The 22,845-nt window shown below is 49.1% G+C and overlaps 1 protein-coding gene across 3 annotated transcripts in view; it reads left to right on the top strand.

Moving 5' to 3' along the window:
• The window catches only part of Blk (BLK proto-oncogene, Src family tyrosine kinase), a 43,192-nt gene extending 22,527 nt beyond the window's left edge, over positions 1-20,665 (top strand). For 2 of the 3 annotated variants that reach the window (XM_028758710.1, XM_028758711.1), the window contains exons 2-13: positions 5,340-5,445; positions 6,646-6,697; positions 8,196-8,289; positions 9,090-9,188; positions 10,344-10,447; positions 11,933-12,079; positions 12,420-12,572; positions 12,927-13,106; positions 14,150-14,226; positions 16,871-17,021; positions 18,572-18,703; positions 19,897-20,665. In XM_028758710.1, the coding sequence (XP_028614543.1) occupies positions 5,341-5,445; positions 6,646-6,697; positions 8,196-8,289; positions 9,090-9,188; positions 10,344-10,447; positions 11,933-12,079; positions 12,420-12,572; positions 12,927-13,106; positions 14,150-14,226; positions 16,871-17,021; positions 18,572-18,703; positions 19,897-20,102 (1,500 nt within the window). In that variant the 5' untranslated portion in view covers position 5,340 and the 3' untranslated portion in view covers positions 20,103-20,665. The remainder of the gene's footprint in view (positions 1-5,339; positions 5,446-6,645; positions 6,698-8,195; positions 8,290-9,089; positions 9,189-10,343; positions 10,448-11,932; positions 12,080-12,419; positions 12,573-12,926; positions 13,107-14,149; positions 14,227-16,870; positions 17,022-18,571; positions 18,704-19,896) is intronic. The other variant, XM_028758712.1, reaches the window with a different exon arrangement.
• Positions 20,666-22,845: the final 2,180 nt, after the last annotated feature.

Here is a 22,845-nt window from a genome sequence, read left to right as displayed (position 1 = left end):
ATGGGATCTCCCTCCAAGAAGAATTTTGATTCACGTAAAGGAATTTTATTTGTGCATATAACCACCCAGTGTGTGTTGGGCTTCTCTGAGGCTTCAGAATGCTGATGTACCGGAAAGGGGCATGCCTCATACTCTGAGCAGCGTCACAAGGAGGTCACCTTCCCTGCTGAAGCTCTGCTCGGAACCCTCAAACTGTTTATCATCAGAAAATCTTCTCTACCAGATTTACCGCATTAGGGTGTGGGAACACTGCCACAGCAGGAAAGATTTAGTTTTATAAAACTGAAACAGCCACAGGAGTGCCTCCTACTTCTGTCCTTATGTGGAGACACACATGCCCAGGGGTCTTCACTCACTCAGCTACATGGTACAAAGCCACATCTTCCTAACAAGCCCATTGCTTATGCTGGGAAAATAGACTACTCGGGAGCTAAGTAGGGTCAGACATGGTGTCTTAGGGTTACTATTGCTGTGATGAAACATCATGACCAAAGCAGCTTGGGGAGGATGGGCTTTTTTTTTTTTTTTTTTTTTTTTTTGCTTACACTTCCACATCACTGTTCATCATCAAAGGAATCCAGGAGAGGAACTCAAGCAGGGCAGGAACCTGGAGACAGGAGCTGATGCAGAGGCCATGGAGGAGAGCTGCTTATTGACTTGCTCCTCATGGTTTGCTCAGCCCACCTTCTTATAGAACACAAGACCACAGCCCACAGGTGGCACCACACACAATGGTGTGGCCCCTCCACCCACCAATCACTAATTACAAAAATGCCCTACACACTTGCCTACAGTCTAATCTTAGGGAAATATTTTCATGATTGCGGTCCCCCCCCACACACCTTAGATAACTTTAGCTTGTATCAAGTTATCATAAAAACAGCCAGTACACATGGTGAATCCTTTGATGGAAGATAACTCGGAACTATCAGAAGTGATCACCTCTCTAAAATATATGTATTTGTTTGCTTGCTTGCTTGTGCCCAGTCTGTACACCACAGATGAGGTTCTCAAATACCCAGGGACTAGAGTTATAAGTTGTGAATGGCTACATGGTGGCTGGGAATCAAACCAGAGTGCTCTGGAAGAGCAGCCAGTGCCTTTAGCAACTGAGCCATGTCTCCAGTCCCAAATGACCAGTCTTTCAAAAATATTTCACACAACTTGGACTGTGTTCCCTTAAATAATTATGATACATACTCTACAATCAGGTTAATGGAAAAATCCTCATTTTCTGAACACCTTTCCTGCCTCAAATGTCCATGGGAAAATACTGCCTGTGGTTAGATTGATTGACAGTTTTCCTGGGGTGACTTTTCTTCTCTCAGGCCCCACTTAACAAATGTGAAATGCATGATGAAATCATAGTTCTAGCTTTTGTAAACCATCAAGGAAGAAATCAGCTGAAATGTTAGTGAGCACATTTTGATGGACGGGTGGACAGACCACCTGAACTTTGATCCATCTTACCATCTCTAGTTTCGGTGCCTCCTACATAGCACACGTCACATAAATAACACCTGTACCAGGAAAAGATGCATCTGACTCAATGGAGCCTGTGGCTTTTGGTCCATGTATAAGAAAGACAGAGAGAGACAGAGATGTGTGATATGAACCATAACAAGGAAGCAAAGTCCAAAACACAGAACATTCTACAGGCCTTACAAATAAATCAAGGAACATGGAACTTGTCAAAGTTGGGGCAGGAGAATAGTAATCACACATCATGTATGATTGTGTTGGAATCCCAAGGGCAAACCAGGCATGAAGCCAGCGTGAGATTAGTATCGGATGGTTATTGGATGAGGTTTTACTGGGTAAGATACAGCACATCGTTAGTAGAGCTGGAATGTTTGAGACCAAATGAACAGAAGATTATAGAGTTCTGAGAGCCATGGCTGGGGCTGTTCAAGTTCAGGTGTGGAGTTGATATGAAGTTGCAACTGAAGGCTGGACTTGCTAATCCTTGACTGCACAGGGCGGTAGAAAGATGTCTGCTGTCCCTAACTGCCATCTGCAGAAGGGGACTTGTAACACTTCTCATGGTTACTGAAGGGACTGTAACCATTGCTTCTTCTGGTATGTAGCAGAACAGGAACAGTGCCTATTAGATGTTTAGGTGAGTTAGGCATGGTTCTAAGACGTACTAATAATGAGTAATACTAATTAAATCTTTATAACACCCTGAGGACAGAAATAATCACTACTCCAACTAACACACTAAAATTCTAAGCAACTTATTGAAGGGCGAACAATTATATCCTGTACCCTTTCTTCCTTACTATGCCCCAAAACAGTGTTCTATGGGTGGAGTGTCAGGATAGGTGCAAACAGCACCTAATACCAGATAGCCCCTGCCACTCCAAAGCATGAGTCAGAGTCAGACAGACCTGAAGCCATACACTATACCCTAGCAGTGACTTAATCCATGATACTTGTTTTCAACCAGGGGTCCCCTGTTTCTAGATTAACAAGGGCTTTCTAGATTACTAGTGCCAGCATAGGTACATAAATGGCTCACTGCTTTGCTGGGTCCAAGGATCTCACTGGACATCGTCGTTCAGCCCACTGCCAAACCTTCAGGTTTGCTATACCAAACCTTGCCCCTCAAAGACAAGACAATCCCAATACACCGCAGGACCACCTTAGAAACGATAAAGCCCCCAGGATGGAAAGAACCATGAACCCCACAGGCTGCTCACTAGTTCCTCCGCACCCAGAAACAATCTCTTACCTGTGTTAATCCAAAATAGAAAAGAAACAAGAACAGAACAAAATGTTTATTTACTGTCCCATTTGTTCCTTGCTCCTTTCTTGTCCTCTCCTTGTGGGGGCCACTTGGCTATGTTTGTTAATTGTGTACAGGTTGTTGGCTTTTGACTTTAAACCTATATATCTGCTCTGTATGTATCAACTCAGGCGAACATCTGTGCACTGAGCCCAGGTGGGAGCACTTCAGTAAGTGAATGAACAACCACAACCACCCTGGAGCTCAGCAGGGTCAGGACAACTATTCTGCCCAGGGAACCCATATTTTACATGAGTAGACATAGCCCATTGTCGCAGGAGAGCATAATTAAAATATCGCTGTGACCAGCTGAAAATGGACTGTGGAGACAAGCCAAATAGATAAGGTGGAATTGAAATTTTCGAACACTAAGACCTTATCCCAGATGGGAAGTCAATTATTCAGCTTTCTCAGCCACGTGCGAGGATACCTTCCCCAGAGGGTTTTGTCTACAGTGCTAGAGAATGGACCCATCCCAGTGCATCAACCAGGAGACAGACTCAGGGAAGTGAAATGATTTGCCCATGGTCACAAAGCTGGTGGGCAGGTTGCTCTGAGCTCTGATCACCGAACCCCTGAGCACAATGGGGAGAAAGAAGTGGCTTAGAAAGCTTCGTAGGCAGGTGGCATCCCACGAAGGGGAGAAAGCAGAGATGCAGACTGCTGAACTGTCCTGGCAGGGTCACCTGTTTCCTGTGTGAGCTGGTCCCAGTGTCGGAGCTGCGGCTCTGCCACCTTCCATGTCACCTTAAAGCCTCCGTGGCTCTCCTGCTTCAGATGCAAGGATTATTGCAGCCAGGCCACTGATGCTATCGCAAACATCAAAACTGGAGGTGCTGAGCGCTTTTCAACCATGACACACACAGCAGATGTGAATAAGGGGCTTCAGCTCTGATTTTAACTGTTGCCTTCACCACATCCCCTGTTTGGCTGGGGCTGGTTTCGGGCTTTGAGCACCTCCCCAGGGACAGATAGGGAGCTCTTGTGAGAGTCTGCATGGAGGTCAAAATTTTTTTCTAAGCAACAAATATCTCACATCCTCCTTTGAGTAACCCACAAAATGTACACACACACACACACACACACACACACACGTGCGCACGCGCGCGCACGTGCATACACACAGATAGGCAGACTCATGCCCTCCTCCCATCCTTTCCTGGAAGGGAGGCCAACGTCTACTGGATGAAGCCAAGCCCCATACTAGGGTTACATGTGCTCTCTCCTCTCTGGTGGACTTCTGCACTCCCTCACTTCAACCACCGTGAGACTTCAGGGTTAGCCAAGCCTAGTCACAAGAAATATTGTCTCACAGCCTTCTGAGTGACTAGCATGTAGCTAGTCTTCGTTGAGAACTTACACATTCCCTAAAGCCCTGGAAAGCCAGTTGTTCATGGACTGTCAGGAATGGGATCACTGTGTATATAGAAGCTGGACTCCCTGTCAGGGGCTTTAAATATTCAAGTGGTCTGGGAAAGAGGACATGTTTTCCCAGGAAGTTCACATTTGGTGGCTGACTAGATAGAAAACAGGAGTGTGGTCATCTGGACAGGTGCAGAAGTGCTCACGTCCAGAGAAGGTTCTAGAACCTGCTGCTCGTTGACTTATCATTGAGCCTGGGAGATGAGGAGGTCAGGAAATACTTGAGACTCAGGGAAGTGAGCCACTTCATGTTCATCCAAGAACTATCCTTTCCCCAGGTCCTAAGTACCACTGTTGCTAGGCAAATTGCTAAGATGTTCTTTTAACTTTTCTTCTGTACCAGGGTATGTATTTACTATTAAAGTGCTCATGGAATATAGGCAGTTAGATGGGAGAATAAAAGTCATATGAAGCCCTATCATCCAAAGTAAGCAGTATTATCATTCTAGAAATACCTTTTTTTGGGGGGGGGGGATACTGCTTTGTATTAACAGCCATGCATACACAATTTAAATTTTTTAAAAATTTTATAAAATTTCTTCACATCTTTATTTTGTTGTTTGTTTTTTATTAATCTGCACACTTCCCCCATCAATAATCCAAAATGTAAAGAATGCGTGTATTCATTTCATTGTCTGGATTTGGGTCTTTCCCACGTCTGCTAAGATTCTTAACCAAAGAACAAACCTGACCATAGTGTCTATCAGTTTGTTCTCTGCACATAGCTTTCATTTAACTCCAGCTTCAAAGCACCCGACTGGACATGCTCACACCAAACCTCACCATTGACGGAGGAGCCTGTGGGACCAAGGAGGAAAGGGAACTTCCCAGTGACATAGTGGACCACTGGCAAAATAAGACTAACACTCAGACCACCAGACATAGGGTCAGGCTCCTGTCGCTGAGAACTGGGACTCATGCCAGGTGGTATTCGAGTCCTAAACACAGTCATTTCCCCTCTCTGGGTCGCTGAGAAAAAGATGGATGCCAGACTAGCTCTTCCTGCCTCTTCTTCCACTCTCTGGTATGGGAAGCTGCACTGTCACATATTTCTAACCAGAAGGGGATTGGACACAGGGACCCAGGATCTTGAGGTCTCTTGTCACTGTTTGCCATCTGCTTTCTACAGGATGGGTCTGCTGAGCAGCAAGAGGCAGTTCAGTGAGAAGGGCAAAGGCTGGAGCCCTGTGAAGGTCCACACCCAGAGCAAGGCTCCCCCGCCCCTGAAACCCCGGGTGAGTGATCAGTCCCTTCCAGGGAAGAAGGCACAAGGCGCTCCCTGAACCAGCCCCTTCAGGCTCATGTGTCTAGATGACTGTTTCATTCCATTTCCTGCTTGGTCACAAATCTATTAGTTTGGGCAATTGGTGGGCGTCACCAAGATCCTAACGGAGACCTGATGGGAGCAAAGACTGCTGGTTCCTTTTCCTAGATGAACCCTGGCCCCTCTTCAAGCTGGATCAAAGCATCATACAGTACTCTGCACACAATGAGATGTTTATTGAGTGAATGAATGAACGAGAAGATGGGCAAATTCAAACTTAGACCAGGTTATTTCCCCAAAGTGACACACTAATAAACAGAAGCCTAGAGCTTAACTTTTTAAAAGCTATTGATGCATCCGTACTTTAGAAAGATGACAATTCCGTACTATTTCACCTCCCAGAGATACTTAGAGTTACCTCTCCTGAGCTCCTGCCCCAAGGCCCTTTCTTCATCCTTTTAGCTCATGGTTCTGGGTTAGTCTATCATGGATGGCCATACCACAGCAGCAGGAACTTAAGGCAGCTGCTCTTACTGTATCTGCCTTAGCCACAATAATAAATACTGTGACCAGCCAGAGAAGAAAGGTTGTTTGGGCTTCAGTTCTAGGGGGATAACAGTCCGTGGGTCCAGCACAGTGTTTGTGAGATTTAACCACACTGATACATGGTAGATATAGTTCATTATTTCATTGTTTTGTCACAGATCGTAAGGACGATTGCCATGATGAAAACACTTTCTTTGTGACTATTACTATACTAGGCATATCTTCCTATCCTGCTCCTGGGATAGACACCTTGTGAATATTTATTGAATTTTAGGGAAAGACAATTTTAAAATATCTTTCTTTGCCAATAAATGCCTGTCCACCCCTTCTTCTTTAATGGAAACCCAGGATTTTAACTGAGGTGACAGAGCTTTTTCCCTTTGGTGCTGGGCATCTCCATACATGATCAAGACAAAGATGGCAGGTGGCCTGGGGTAACAGCAGTACTCCAAGGAGCTGATTCAGTGTATACAGACTGTATCTAAGTATCTAAGTATCCCTATACGTGGCTACCCTTCTTTCTCAGAGTGAGCACCCACATGTAATCTAGTTGACTGGTTCTCCAATGTTCTCTAGTCTACCATTGCTGCAGACTGCTCACCAACTCATTGTATTTCTGCCCAAGGTTGTCTTCAACCACCTTGCCCCTCCGTCTCCTAACCAGGACCCAGATGAAGGTAAGAATGGGGAATGGGAAGACCTCTCCAGGGATACCGTGTGTTAGAACCAGAGCAGTTGTGGGGGGCCCTATAGGGTTGGAAAGCAGTGGGGGGAGCTGGGAGCTTACACAGAGAATGAGGAAGGAGTTATGGGAAGATATCAGGTACCACCGAGGCCTGGCTGAGACTCTAGTTCCTAAACTCGAAGGGCAGTGGGACTGCTCTGTCCTTCCCTCTCAGCACGAGGTCTGGTCCACATGGAGGACACTGTCTCGCCTCCCTCTTTCTGTGGTCAGCCATCTGTGCTACTCACTTCACTCCAGACTCCACCATGCTCTGATGGGACTATGGTGGTCACATGATGAATGAGCTTCCTCTCAGGCCCAGACTCGGGCTTTGAGGGCTCCCTGGATGGGGCTTGTTCGGAGCTGGCTGTCATCATCCAGCATCACTCAGCCATACAAACCACTCCTTTACTCACACACAGACAATGTGGAGCATGCAGCGTACAGACTACTGTCTCCCAAGACTGGGCAAGATGTCACAGTGGGTAACAGACCTCTCCTGTCCTGGGAGGGCTCAGCCTGTCACCTTTATGAGCAAAGTGCTAGAACTGATCAGTGTTGTCATCTGGTGTCCCTTACCCAGGTAAGGACACCATCTTTCCCATCAGATACGCGATCCTTCACTTTCTAGCAGGGGCTATCCCATCTCTAAAATGGAGGATTGAGGGAGAGAAATAACTGACTGCTTTTGGCACAAGGGGTTTTTGTCTTAACACTGTGAAGGACTCTTGTCATTCATACTGAACCTCCTCCCACCAAGGGAAGGTCCCAGCTTCAGACCATAGCACTCATCCATGACAATGTTAGGTCATCTGTGAACTACAAGTCTCCAAGAGATTCTGCCAGGTATTAGGGAGCCCTGGTGTCAAACAGTGATCATTTGAAAGGTGTCCAGCATGCTTCTGAGCCTTCTTCTGCCTCAGGACCACCGGCTTGTCAACATCCCTCCAGGAGAGACTCAGAGCCAAGAAGGCCAGGTGCTGAAAGCCAGAGGAGTCCCCGTGAAGCTTTGGATACCATAGAGAGGGCAGAGCTGGTGTGGTCACATGACCTTTGGGATATTGGCTGGGAAATGATGCTGAGGGGATGCTTCAGAGACAAATTGGATGCAGGATCAGCTACAGGCTCTTAGACTTGAGCCTACAGCGCTCTGAGGGCTGGCAATGGCTGCCTCCAGATAGCTGTCCCCTCAACCCCCAAATCTTTGTCTAGGCCTTAGGTCTGAAAGGAAGATGAGCTAGACAATGAGGGCTGGCCTACTCCTAGAGTGGTCGTGGGTCTGGTGTCACTTCCTGAAAATTCGCTCTTCATTGTCAAGAGAGCAGCCTCATATGGCTTCCCCCTCACTAACACTCTTAGGACCTGGAAGATGGTTTGCACTACACATTCCTCCAGACTTCCACTTCTGTTGTGGACCCCAGTGGTAACCAACTCTTCCTTGTTCTTTCCAGAGGAGCATTTTGTAGTGGCCCTGTTTGACTATGCCGCTGTGAATGACAGAGACCTTCAGGTGCTGAAGGGAGAGAAGCTCCAGGTCTTGAAGAGGTAAATTTCTAGCATCCTGTTCCCAGTCATCAAGGACTCCCCATTGTCTACTTCCCTAGTTTACCAAGCACACCCCTGGGGTACCCCTAAAGGGTCTTCTCTCTTGCCATTTCCCTCTCCTGGGTCCCAGGATTCTCTTAGGTTTGAGCCATTGTCCTTCCTTCTAAGTCTTTTTGGCAAGGTGGTTTCTACTTCTGGCCTTCTGGCTGCTGTTAAAATTAACGGGAAGTCTCACTGGATCCCACACAGCCACTCCACTTTGACTTACTCTCTGTGTTCTTTCTTGGAACACTCTCCAATCTACTTGTGTCCTCCTCTTCTTCCTTCCTCCACCCTTCAGGCCCAGATCATGCAACTCCAAGGTCTGATTTTACTCTTATAGGTTTGCAGTGGGTTTGAGTTGAACCCATAAGTGAATGCCCTGATCTTAGACTCTACATAGCTTTTCAGTTCCTCCCTTATCAGCACCCCTCCTGGGTTTGTTTTCTTAGCCAGTTCCAACTCTATCTGTAACTTTTGGACCTGCCTCATCCATTAAGACAGGGGCCACTTAGTAAAGGGCATGGTCCTCAGGCTATACAAACAAATCTACCCTTCCTCCTCTGCACCGTGACCCCTTCTGCCTGTCACATGCTCATCCCAGTGGATGGGCCACTCCCACGGCACCTCCTTATCACCAGGCTGTCTGTTTCTGCCTTACTGTCTCCTACCAGATTGGGATCTGTTGTAAGGTTCTGGGAGCTACCCAGAGCATCTTGTGTGAGCCTCTGACATATTTCTGTCTCCCCTTTTTTCGCTAGCACTGGAGACTGGTGGTTGGCCAGGTCACTCGTCACAGGAAGAGAAGGATATGTGCCCAGCAACTATGTGGCCCCAGTAGAGACCCTGGAAGTAGAAAAGTAGGTAGATTGACTTCGTCAAGCCAGGGGTGTCAGGGTTACCCTCGCTGCTCTTGGTATGGCAGGGCCAGGAAGTGGGCTTAATAGCAGCTGTTAGTGAGGGGCTGGGAATCTTCTAACACTCTGAGTGATGCCAAGGGAGTCAGAAAGAAGAGCTACTGATTCCTGGCTTCTTTGGATGAGACTACCCTCAGTGTCTGGTCCCCTCCAAAATCCATAGCAAAGCTCTATGTCCTGGGACCACTCCCCATCACCGCCAGAGACAGGCTCAGTCCTCAGAAGGTGGGCATCTTCATCACCAACTCTCACACACCAGGAAGGTCTACCTGGGACACACCCCTACACCCTCATATGGCACAGAGACATGAGCATGCCCCACCTCATGGTGGTAACACAGCCTCCTTCCCTACCCTTCCCACACACTGTGGGCCCTGGATTTTCCCCAGAACCATGTTGTGTCAGTTATTTCTTTTATCGCTATTTAAAAAACTACAGTCTGAAGAAGGATTCATTTTGGATCATGGTTTGAGAGAGTACAGTCTATCATGGTAGAAAAGACACACCATGTTCATGATGTTCAGAGAGTTCATGATGGTGGGGACCCAGAACTGGGTGCCTCTCACAGCTCAGTGGACCAGGAAGCAGCTAGAGCCCCAGCACGACAGCTGAGCTGTCTCGTCGCCTCAAAAGCCACTTCTATGGCCTCCAATTAGACCTCGTATCTCGAAGGTTCCACAGCTTCCCGAAACAGCCAGGGACCACATTTTCAAATACATACAAGCCTGTAGGGGTATTTCATATCTGACCACAACACGTGTCGAAAAGCCTCGTGCTAAAGAGAGGTGTCTCGGAAGGAATCCGGGACCAGAAAGCCCCTGGCAGTACCATCTAGCAAGGAAATTGCAAACTCATGCCAGAGGAAGGGTGGTGGATCAGGAACTAACTGTTTTGCAGACTAACAGTAACGGAGGTTACCTAACCCATGTTTTTGCTTCATTCAGGGAAAATGTGAGCTTAAAAGTTGATGAGAAATGGGATGGAGTGGGGTTGCAGGGACCTAGGGGCCACCTAACTGAACAGGACATGAGGGACATCTCAGGATCGACTTAGGGGTATCGCCAACTCTGAGGCTCACTCACTCTTGCCATTTTCCAGATGGTTCTTCAGAACCATCAGCCGGAAGGATGCTGAGAGGCAGTTGCTGGCTCCGATAAACAAGGTTGGCTCCTTTCTCATCAGAGAGAGCGAGAGCAATAAAGGTGGGTCCAGGAGCCTCGCTGCCCCTTCTGTGTGTGCATGGTCCAGGAGCCTCGCTGCCTCTTCTGTGTGTGCATGGTCCAGGAGCCTCACTGCCCCTTCTGTGTGTGCATGGTCCAGGAGCCTCGCTGCCTCTTCTGTGTGTGCATGGTCCAGGAGCCTGGCTGCCCATTGCTGTGTGTGCATGGTTCAGGAGCCTCGCTACCTCCTTGCTGTGTGTGCATGGTCCTGGGAAGCCCCACCAAGGCTCAGCCTGGAGTGGCAGTGATACCCGCTCCATGGCTTCTGTCCCATGTCCCTGCCTGAGAGCTGCTTTGAGGCTGTCCACACTAGGTATTCTCACAGCCCTAAGTCTGACACCACTGGATAACAGGGGTAGTGGAAAGACCCAGTGCTACAATGGTCACAAACTAGTGAACTGAGGCAGATGGGGGCTGAGAAAGGAAAGGTACCAGATAGCCACCATTCCCCCACACACACCCGGCATATTTTGGAAACAAAGAGTCAAGACTGGATAATCTTTAAAAAGCATCTCAGAGAGTGACAGGTCACAGGAGGTTGGAGAAAAGCAAGGGCTGTGGCAACCTCACGATACGATGAACAAGTGTGCAGCCTCTTGGTGCACTTTTGCAAGTAAGTTGTGAGAGGCAGTTTGGCAAGGAAAGACACAAGAGAAAAGTCTTGAGATGAGAACAGCTGTGCCTGGACCGCGTGCAATCAGGATCACAGTATCAAGGACCCCATACCGAAAGGTGTGCAGGCCTGACCCCTGGTGGTAGAGAGTGGGACTGCTCCTCAAAGATGTGTCCATGGGAAGGGTGGGGTGTCCCCTCCCAGGTACCCCTATACCTACTGCTAGCTCTTCTCCTAACCTTCATGTAATGGCCTCATTTCGAAACTAATTTGAAAATGGGAGATTCTATGGAAGCCACAGGGCTGGACAGAGGCATTTTATAAAGGCTCAAGGAAAGAAGTTTCTTAGCTGGAAATTCTTTCTTCCTATGTGCCTCGCCACCTACTTCTTTGTCTATACAAAAATGTCAACAGACTAAAGCACAGTGTAAATTTGGAAAGACCTATGGTGAATAGCTTGCTATGCTTCCGGGAAGGATGTCTGCCCTGGAGGCCCTGAGTCTCTGGGAGAAGCCATCATCCCTCAAATCAAAGATACTTAAGTTCCAAGTCCTCTGGAGGCCTTTCATTTCTCTGTATCCCAAGTACCCCAACAGAAGACTCATAGATAGCTGAGAAATGGTCTTTCTGCTCCAGAGTTCCTGATTCCCTGGCAGTTTAGGGACTTGAAAGGAAGTCCGGGTCAGACAGCCAGTAGGGAGCAGAGTTAAGACAAAAGGAAGGGAATTTGTGCTGAAATGGCTGAGAACTGAATACAGAATTTTGGGAATCTTCTTCACATCTCACAAGCCTTAACTATAGCCCTGGGCTTACATTACTGTGTCTCACTTCGCATGTGTCTATTAACCTTCTAGGTGCCTTCTCCCTGTCCGTGAAAGACGTCACCACCCAGGGGGAGGTAGTCAAGCACTACAAGATCCGCTCACTGGATGACGGAGGCTATTACATCTCTCCTCGGATCACCTTCCCCACCCTCCAGGCCCTGGTCCAGCACTATTCAAGTAAGAGACGTTGGGGCAGGGGGTCCCAGAGGAGTCCCTGGGGTCTCTATCACATGACCCTAAACTGTAAGAGTCAACTGGGTAGGGGTCCTCCAAACCAGACTTAAGGACTTGCCAACTTTCGGCTTAATGATTTCAAGATCAGAGGCCTAATGCTTGATATGGGGAAATTCAGAATGTAGCAAAGACCTGCAGTCTCAGAGAGTGCAGATCCTAGGTATCAAGTCCCACCTGCCACCATGGGAGTGAAGAGGCAAGCGACACAGTTGTGGGACAGTGTGGTTCTTAAGGCAAATCTGGTGTGATGATCTCCAGAACCCTCTTTTCTTTCCTGAAACAGAGAAAGGGGACGGTTTGTGTCAGAAGTTGACCCTGCCCTGTGTGAACCAGGTCCCGAAGAACCTCTGGGCCCAAGATGAATGGGAAATCCCCAGGCAGTCTCTCAAGTTGGTCCGGAAACTTGGGTCCGGGCAGTTTGGTGAAGTCTGGATGGGTGAGTTGTGGCATCCCAAATTCCCTCTCTCTACTTTCTGTTCTGATCCTGGCTGTAGGAGGCAGCCAGCAGCTCCATATGGGCAGCACACCCCCTTTCCTGAAAGGCCTGTGAGGGATAGAAGCAGAGTTATGTGTCTTTATAGATGAGTTAATAAAGGCAGATGCCAAGGGACTTACATCACTACATTGTCCTCCATTCAGTAGGAGAGTCTCAAATCCAGCTCTCCCAATTTTTAAGCCAGGAACTGCTTGTTCCACCTTGGACTTTTGACCCAAATTGAGCGAGCTTGAATCTGTGGTCAAGGGCTTTCTTCAACATCTGAATGGCTCCTTCACTCTTCCACCCTTTCAGGTTATTACAAAAATAACATGAAGGTGGCCATCAAGACCCTGAAGGAGGGAACCATGTCTCCAGAAGCTTTCCTGGGCGAGGCCAACGTGATGAAAACCCTGCAGCATGAGAGGCTGGTCCGTCTCTATGCTGTGGTCACCAGAGAGCCCATTTACATAGTCACTGAGTACATGGCCAGAGGTGGGTCCTCTCTCCCTCTACAGGATAGGATTTAGAGGGCAGAAACTCACCCATCCAGAGTGGAGCATGCTGCTGGGTTTGCCTGGTCCAGGGGGCTCCTATAGGAGATCCGTAAGCTTTGTCTTGTGAGAGGGGTAGACTGAGAAAGAAGGTAGAATAGATTTCAGAAAGCCATGTTCTCAGCCCAGGGGAAGCTCAGCCTTCCAGAGCTCCAGTTTTGCTTCTGGAGTGTGTTTTTCACTCCCAGAGCAAGCCCTGAGTTTCTGGAACATCATATTTGCTTCTGGAATATACACACAGTGGGCTTTGATGCCCACTGTGATGGGCAGAGCCTTGCAAACTAGGAAGAGCTGTAGATTGGGCATCCAAAGGTGGATCTAATAATCCCTGCTCCACCTCTTCCCAGTGATGGGAACTTTGCAAGCTTGTGAACATTTCACAGTGTGGGTGATAAGGGGAACAGGCCTGGGCAGCCCCTGCAGTGCCTCCGCAGGGGGCAGTTGGCCAGGGAACAGATCTGGCTCAGCCTTCGACCTAAGGGACCTCATCTCCCATGGCCCTGACATCACTTTACCTCCTGTAGGTCCTCAATGCTACCATGCTAACTGTAATAATTGTTACCAAGAGGGCCATCATCACAGGCTATGCTGGGTGCCTGCCTCCTGGCTGCAGTTTTCAAGAGCACCTCCAAGGCAGTGGGCTCTGTGGAAAAGCCACACTTATTACTTGCTCCAGCTCTCTCTTCTGGTGTTTTCTTGTTAATGTTTGGTCCTTGGGGACATCTGTCGAGGAGGGGAGTGGACCAAGGAAGACCCATGAGAACGTCATGCTGGAAAAGAACACTAACCTTAGGCTCAGAGCTGGCCCACTCCAGTTCTGCTGACCCAAGAGACCCCAGATATGCCCCTGAATTTGACTGAGAACTAACTTTTGGAAGTCTGGGAGCTAGTGTTTCCCTGAAGCCTGAGGCTCCTCCCATCCACAGAGCAGGCCATCAAAGCCAGGCTTTAGCCACTTTGCAGTTGGTGTCTTTCTTTTCCTAGGATGCTTGCTGGATTTTCTGAAGACCGATGAAGGTAGCAGATTGTCCCTTCCAAGGCTGATTGACATGTCAGCCCAGGTTGGTGAGCTATGAAGCAGAGGAAGCCTGGAGGGATGACACCCTGCTCTGTGCTTTGTGACTATGCTGAATTCCCTGGTAGGAGGCTGTGCTGGTCAGATGTGGGCTAGACTGTGAAGGACAGAAAGCCTGAAGTAGTGACTACTGAATATATAAACCCCTAAAGGAGGACAAATGAGAGATTTTACTCACTGCTATCTTCTTCCCTGCTAGCAAGGAGCAACAGGTAGCTGCTGAAGCTTTATCACCCACCCTTGCCTCTTAGCCAGCAAGAAGAGGATGAGGATAAAAAGCTCACCTTCTTTCCTCTCACCACACTTATATTTGCTTTAATACATCCTCCCTACCCTCTGCCTCAATGACCCATTTGGCTGCAAGGGAGTCTGGGAATTGTAGTTCCAATTCTGAGCAGTCATGATGGGTAGGGTAGTTCTATTAGGAAGGTAGAGATTACAGTGGACATTGAAAAGCAGGAGAATAGGCAAGAATTTTGTTTAGCAGGCAGGCAGGCAGGCAGGCATGCTTTTCTCTGACTTCCTTCTCCATTGTTCTCATCCTGTCCCAAGATCCCTAACTCTTGGTACATCCCTGGAACTGGCCTCAGCCTAATGAGGTATGAGACAATAGAGTACAGGCACAACACTTTCTAGGGACACCCTCTACACACACACACACACACACACACACACACACACAAACTCACTCACTCACTCACTCACTCACTCACTCACTCACTCACTCACATACACACTTCTACCATCAGGAATCTTAAGAGCCTGGCCTCACTGTCCTGGCTTGATTGGCCTTTGGTTCCCTTTGAGTTCATCCATATGTAGACCTTCCCAGACACTGCTAGGAGAGCGCAGTATCAGGATGAAGCAGTATCTTTCTCCTTGAGGGGATTTTAGCTGAGAGTTCTAACTGGCAGGAAGACACATCTGGTGGCTCTGAGTGTGACTGTTGAAACTGGAACTCTCAGCAAGAAAGCTGTGGTCTGTGGCCAGCCTGTGAGACACACTGTCAACACACAGAGAGCTATAAAGGGAGCCTTCCCGCCCACACTTTAACCCACTTGCCCACTTTAACTTCCGACCCTATCCCATATTATCTGCAGCTGCTATCAGCTCAGGAACTGAGGTCACAGTGTCTTTTTCCACTGGGGTAGCAGAGATCTGTTGACACAGCTGCTAGGATGGATACAGAAAATTAGCCCTGGCGACTGACTTTGAGGCAGGCACTGGATGGACAGAAGCCCATCCGTCCTTCCTTTTTCTTCTCTCTCCTTGCCCATTCTCTTTTAACCCCACTGTACAAAGCCTCTCCTCCAAGGTAAAACTGGGTCCTCTCCACATGGCCTCTGCAGCCACAAGGACGGCTCTCCTGTTCTGTGCCCTGCCATGTAACTTCTGTGTAGACTGCCTTACACTCTTTGTCTGCAGATTTCCAGTCAGTGCCCAGGACCAGCTCTTGTCAGAGGCCATGTCTACCAAGGCTTTTCTGGACAAGGGGGAGGGGTGATTTGCTCTGCTCTTGAGCGGTTTGCTGCTCATTAATGGGTGAACAAGTTTCATTAGTGTCCTTGGATACAGAGCACCAGAGAGAAGATATACAGAGTCCTGGATCCCCTTTCCTCTCTAGCATCTTTTCCACAGACATAGATTGGCCTCTGTCTTCTATGTTTGTGTAGGGTTTTTTTTTCCCTTTCTAAAACAGATCCATAAGTGTTAGCTAACAGTGTGAGCACTGCCAGGGTTGCCTAGAAAGAAGCTGTTTAGACTCTGGCTTTCCAACCCTCACGGGCCCGAGCTAGCAAATGCATAACTGCTTTTGCAAGGGGATAAATGAGACTCATGCATAAAGCAGGGCCCGTGGAAACAGATTCGGGGCCAGGGGCTGGTGTGTGGCTCGATAGGAGAGAAGCTGTTATATGTACCTAAGTTCCTGGACAAGTAGGAGCCATTCAGAAGGTGGCATCCTGCTGGAGCAGGTGAGATCTGAAGTCACCTTTTCCATCCGTCAGTGAGTGACTAAAGACAGCACAGGTTCATGGGACAGACAAGGCTCCTCTTCAGTGAGAGTCTCTGCTCCTCTGGATCCACTCTTGCTCACCTGGGTCAGGTGCAGGGTCAGGGCCTCAGCCACAGTCAGCTTATTCATCACTGGCCCTAACTCTATGTCCTAGAGATGGCTTCTCATGTCTCAGGTCATAACTATAACCTCTCAGGGAAGTGACCCAGCCCACTGGACATTAGTGATTCCAAAGCATAGTTGGCTCCTCTGAGAGAAGTGTCCATTGAGGGAGAGGTCTGTCCTTCCATGCTACGCCCCTACTTGTCGTTTCTTCTCCCTGTCTCATGGAGGCTATCTATAGCCCCAGCCTTGCTTGCTATTCCCAGCCCAGAGGACCGTAGATACAATTGTCTAAAAGGGAGGACAGGGGTGGGGATGTCAGCCTAGCTGTTTGACGACAGCTTCTCTGCTGCCCTGCGTCTGTGTTGCTCTCATGGGAAGGGGTGGGCACCTTCTCTCTCCCGCCTCCCCACGCAGCCCTGTTCCTTCTCACCTGGCAGGGGATGTGAGGCTGGCCTTTCAGGCTGGTGTGCTCCATCCTTGCTGCCCTTCACCATGCGGTCTGTCCTCTTAGGTTGCAGAAGGGATGGCTTACATAGAGCGCATGAATTCCATCCACCGTGACCTGCGGGCAGCCAACATCCTGGTGTCTGAGACCTTGTGCTGCAAAATCGCTGACTTCGGCTTGGCCAGGATCGTTGACAGTGAATACACTGCCCAAGAGGGTGAGCAGAGTGCCCCCCTACACACACACACACACACACACACACACACACACACACACACTTTGAACTTCTCAGCTCCCTGGAGGCCCCTTGAATGTCTCCTTGCTGATGGAGCTGAGTAGGGAGACCAATGGACCTTGTGTTCAGCCCTTTCCGAGATAGCTCAGCACTTCCTTTCCCTAGATGGGGGTGGGGATGGCAGAAAATCACCTCAAGCCCATGGGAGTCCTCATTCAGACTGGCCTTGGAATGCCCAGCTCTCTCCTCCCCATCCTGAAAACTCCAGTGCACATGAATCTAGCAAAGAGACTAAGGAGAAGTCCTGCATTTCCTTCCCCTTATTTTACCCGTTGATCCTCAGACTAAGGTGAGAAAATATTTTTTCCCACTCAGTTCCTATCAACCTCCTGGAGAAGGAGGGTGTCACAGAGCACACTTAGTAAAACTTGGCTCCAGCTAAAGCATGAGCATCCAACCCTTGGACCCGAAGGGTTCCCGTAGATGCTGTACTGTTACTACGAGAGAGGAGAATTGACTTTGCAGGAGGATTTGGTGCATTAATCGAGCAAGCAGTGTCCGTTAAATGCATTTATCAGTGGAGTCAGGAGGAGAGCCACAGCTTGGGGACTTACACCTCCCCTCAAGGGACTTCTGGCTGGCTCCTGGGACAGTGAATACATCTGGGGAAAGTAGCCAGTGGCACCTCAGCCTGAGGTTGGCTCTCAGTGCTAACCAAGGCTGCAGCCGTCATGATCTGAACTGACAGTGGGCCTTCCTACCTTTCCACACAGTGGCCCTCAGAGGTGTCTGAGTGTCAGGCTTGGCTTTTGTAGGAAAGCACTGATGAAAGCATAGAGCAGTTAAAAATGGCTCACCCACACATGGTCCCTGCCACTGGACAAGGCCAGTGCCAGATGACAATGCATGGGGCTGGGAACGTAGCTCAGACAGCAGTGTCTCCCTGGCACAAAGCCCATGGTTTCATATCCAGAGGAGTCTAAATGGGACGCGCTGGTGCATGGCTGTGATCCCAGCACTCTGGAAGGTGGTAGCAGGAGGATTAGGAGGTCAAGGTCACCTGCCCCTGGCAACGATTGAGTTTGAGGCCAGTCTGGGATACTCAAGATCCTGTCTCCAAAAAAATCTAAAGCAAACAGAGCAATAAAACAGATAGATGACCCTGGTTTTGTTGTTGGTTTTGTTTTTGCTGTTTTGTTTTATTGGTTTTTAAAGACAGGTTTCCCTATGTAGCCCTTGCTGTCCTTGAACTCATTCTGTAGACCAGGGTGGTCTTGAACTTAGAGATCCAACTGTCTCTGCCTCCTAAGTGCTGGGATTAAAGGTGTGCACTACCACTACCCAATGGCATTGACACTGTTTTGAAGGATTCCTAGGTTAGTAGCAAGTGACTGTGTCTTCCTATATCCTTGTGTATCTAGTATACACATCCTGCAAGACCTCCAGTGGGAACAGGCAGATAGGGGCAGGGCTGCTGTGGGTTGGGGGTGGAAGGTTGGCTGTCCCTTGGAGCTACTACACTTTCCTGACAGGGGCCAAGTTCCCCATCAAGTGGACTGCCCCGGAGGCCATCCACTTCGGAGTTTTTACCATCAAGGCTGATGTGTGGTCCTTCGGAGTCTTGCTGATGGAGATCGTCACATATGGGCGTGTTCCCTACCCAGGTAGGCACAGTCCCTGTCCTTCCTATCATCCTCCTGGAACATCCTGAGGGTGACTATCCAGGCTCACTGACTATGGGTATGTCATACTAGTGAGAGCAGGGTCCTGTCACAGGGACTGAAGCCCAGACCTGCATTCTGGTTGTGGGCTTCCTCTCCTTCCCAACACTGCTCAGGGCCGCAGGACTCCATCCTTTCTTTGGACAGAGCTCAGATGGAGCCCCAGGAAGTATGGTGAATGCCAAGGGACGGCTTGTTGTAGGTTGAGGACAAGCTTTTCAGGGTGGGATCGCCAAAGTCCAGTCTTGAGACAAGGACCTAGACCCCTGCCTAAGTCACGAGGCGGGCCCAGCTAACAGCTGTGGGTGGGTGTTTCCACAGCATCTCCCTCCAGTGAATACTTACATGGGTGACATCCAGGAGAAGCTGCCTATGACCATGGGAAATCCTACATCTCCTTCCCAACTCTTCTCCAAATAATGTAAAGCAAAGGACATTCTTAAATATGGCACCGGGGCTGGGAAGATGGTCTTGGGGGTAAAATGCTTGATACACAAGCATAAAGGACTTGATCCTGGTTCCCCAGAGCCCAGGGCTGGTGCTGGGCACAACAGAGCACGTCTGTAACTCTGACACTCCTACAGTGAGACAGGGTAGTGATGGGAGGAACCCCGGAAGTTCAAAGGCCACCTAGCCTGGAGTATGCAGCGGCAAATAACATGAAGAGACAGTGTCTCAAACAAGAATGAAGGCAAGGATAGACACTGGAGGCTGTCAGTTCTCTGACCTCTGCTTATGCTTCTGCTCTCAAATACACACACACACACACACACACGTTGGCACGGGCACACATATACAAGAAGAGAGCAGAGTGAGAGGGAGGAGGGGGGAGGAGAGGAGGGGGGCAGAGAGAGATTAGAGTGGAATTAAATGACATCAGAGCCAGGCGTAATGGCTTAAGCTTGTGATTCTAGCATCTGGGAGGCTGAGACAGATAGATCTTAAATTCAAGGCCAGTCTGGCCTATACAAGAATAACCTGTCTGAAAAACCAAAGTGGCACTACGATCCTGACACCTTCTAGGATTACACTGGCCATAGCGTGTCCGAGCCTCTCCCTTCTAGTGCCCCTCAGGGCCAGTGACTGTACTCCTGGAGCACCACCTGCTCTGAAGCTCCTTGTCCACTCTCCTGCAGGAATGAGCAACCCTGAGGTCATCCGTAACCTGGAGCATGGTTACCGAATGCCATGCCCAGAGACGTGTCCACCGGAGTTGTACCATGACATCATCACTGAGTGCTGGCGAGGCCGGCCGGAGGAGCGGCCTACCTTTGAGTTCCTGCAGTCAGTGCTGGAGGACTTCTACACAGCCACCGAGGGTCAATATGAGCTGCAGCCCTAGCAACCCATGGGCTCTTCGGGGCTCCCGGCCTAAGCCTCCTGCTGGACTCTGACTTTGGGTTAATATGGTCACATTTAGCTCTTCTTCCAGACCAGCTAGACCGTGGAGTCAGGGTGGAATGGCGTGCCTGCGAATCAAGTAAGGAAGCCAGGAGACAAAGGTGACTTTGTGGTAGGGCATGGTCTCTCAAGGCACAACCTTGGTCCACCCTTCACTGGCTGTGTGCCTTTGAGCAAGTTACTTAGCTGCGCTGTTGTCTTCTACTCCTTGAATATAAAACAAGGAAGGATTGTGTTAGAAGGTACCTCCAGTTGTATTCAGACCCAGGATGGTGCTGAGATCAGTCTGATCATTTAACAATGGACAGTGTGTAAGATTGGTGGCAGGCGATCAGAGCTCCCATTTCTTTCACCCTGAAAGCCTCAACAGCAAGTGTGTCCCTGTCTGCTGCTCCAGAACTGTGGGCCAATCCTCCAGGTAGCCCTGGTTGTGCCTCACCCCCTCCAACCCCCCACACACTTTGGGACTTTTCCTATAATAAAGTCATGAGAGTTTTACCTTTTCCCAGGTATTTACCAGTGACATGATCAGATGTGGCACACAAGATGTGTGTAGGGGGTGGGGAGCACCTGCCCCACCACCCCTCAGCAAAGGACACAGGACGTGACTGACAATGTCTTTCCTGGCCAGCAGGTGGCGATCGCACCCCACAAAACCTGTGTCTGGGATGAAAGAAAGCACTCAAGTTTCCCTAGAACAAGGGACAGAAAGCCATGAGATGTGGTGGTGATCTCCCCAAGTGTGGTGGCTCTGTCACCTGTTTTTCTGTCTCCCATTCATCCTGTTTTGTTTATATAGGCAGGGAGGATTTAAGTTTATAGAAAAATAAGTAGAAAGGGTCTAGTCTCCATAAACCCTTTTAGATGCCAACAATTTGCAATAGTGAGCCCACTTGCTTCTCCAGAGGGGCTGGGATCAACACACTTCACACCCAGGTTCCACCAAAGCACAAGAGCATGGACCCATCAAGCCCAACCTATACAGAATAGTCTTCCTGGATACGGAATCCCCCAGTATCTCCCCTCATGCTAAGGTTACAGGCACCCATGTTCATGTTTGGCGTTTCACACAAGCACTGGGGATTCAAACTCAGGTCCTCATATGTGCAGGGCAAGCATTCCCTCTAAGCCCTATCCACAGCCTGTGTTCTTATTTAAATGTCCCCAGCTGGCACTAATGACCGCCCAGGATCGAGATGTTGGCAGCTGAACTGAGTGAGCTACTGAGGAATATTATTTCCCAAGAATTCTGGCCCCGTGTGAACTCCCCATGGCTTCTTCCAGCTCTCTGTACAGGTGACATCAAAGGCTGGCTTACTCTCTGCAAAGCAGAGGGCCTTTTCCCTGGCCGGGTAACGCTGGATCCTACTGTAAACCAGGAAGAGTTCTCTCCACAAGGGGTCGCACTTTGCCAGCACTGAGTGAATGAAGGTTCCCAGGTGTTCTAGTTCACAAATTTATTCAGGACAAAGAACCTTCCATATTCCAATCAGAAGGTCACATAGGAGAGTGGGGGAGGGGGATATGTAAAGAAAAAGAGGGGCCCAGAGAAAATAAGAGTGGGAAACACATGGGGAGTTGGAGGGGAAGTGGTTGTGGAGCGCTGTGTTCTCCCAACACAGTGGTGGCCTTGTGAGCCACTGGCAAGGGGACTACGCCTGAAACATCTGGTCATATGAGGGTTGCTCCCTTGCCCAGAGCTCTGGTGAAGGATACAGACTGAGCCTAGGGACCCTAGGACCATTTTTATCTGAGACAGGCGTTTGTTTTCCCAGAACCTGGGCACACCACCTACAAAATGGTTGAGAGTGGGTTTCTGGAATCAGGTAAACCCTGAGTTCAAGTCAAAGCACTTCCCCTCACAGGATATGTGGTACAATGATTCACACCTCTGAGCCTCAGTTTCCCCATTTGGAAAATGTATCTTTTTCTCAGCCTTCATCTCAAAGTGATAAAGAGACAGAGACAGTGCAGGAGGCAGCCCAGGAAATAGGAGAGACACACAGACTTCCCACAAGCTCATTGGCCCACAACAAAGTTGAGTCTAAGTTGAACATCATTAAAGAACGGTCGACACCCTCCGCACTGTTTAGAATATTCAAACTATGCAAATGAGATCTTTATAAACAGTCAGCGTTGAGTATGAAGCGCCAGTTTATGCAAACCTGGGAAGCTACAGGTGAGGAGAACCTGAGGTACAGAGAGGCTAAGTTAACTTATCATGCAGCTGGTAAGAGGCATCTGTCTTTGGAGAAAGAATAGATGATGTCAGGGTTAGGAAGCTCACCTTGTGCTGGGTCAGGAGAGGAGGCAGTAAGTCTCTGGTCTGTCTTCCATAATTGCCTTGCAAAGGATATCAGATGGAGCACAGTCCCACTCCAACACGCTCTCTGGAAACCTCTTGTCTATTCTGGCCTGAGCTTGAGCCTCAGTCGAGGTGTTTTCCTGAGGACCTAGGGTGGCATGAGGACTCTGCTTGGCCTGTTACCTCAGCTTCTTGATGACAGAAGGTAGCATGCTCTGGGTTCTTCAGAAAACAGAAATGTGATGAGTTAGACATTTATGGACTCTCCAGTCAGACTGGCTGCTCACTGAGAAGTCCTGTTCCCTGGCCAGCCGCTAGGTGCCTCTTTTAGGAGCACGAGCACAGGATGATGTCTTTTAAACAGTCACGCCTACAAACA

The sequence above is a fragment of the Grammomys surdaster genome, unplaced genomic scaffold (genome assembly GCF_004785775.1).
Source record: "Grammomys surdaster isolate TR1022 unplaced genomic scaffold, NIH_TR_1.0 126219, whole genome shotgun sequence".
NCBI lineage: Eukaryota > Metazoa > Chordata > Mammalia > Rodentia > Muridae > Grammomys > Grammomys surdaster.
Note: the sequence above shows the minus strand (reverse complement) of the source record. Positions and strands in the feature narration are given on the sequence as shown.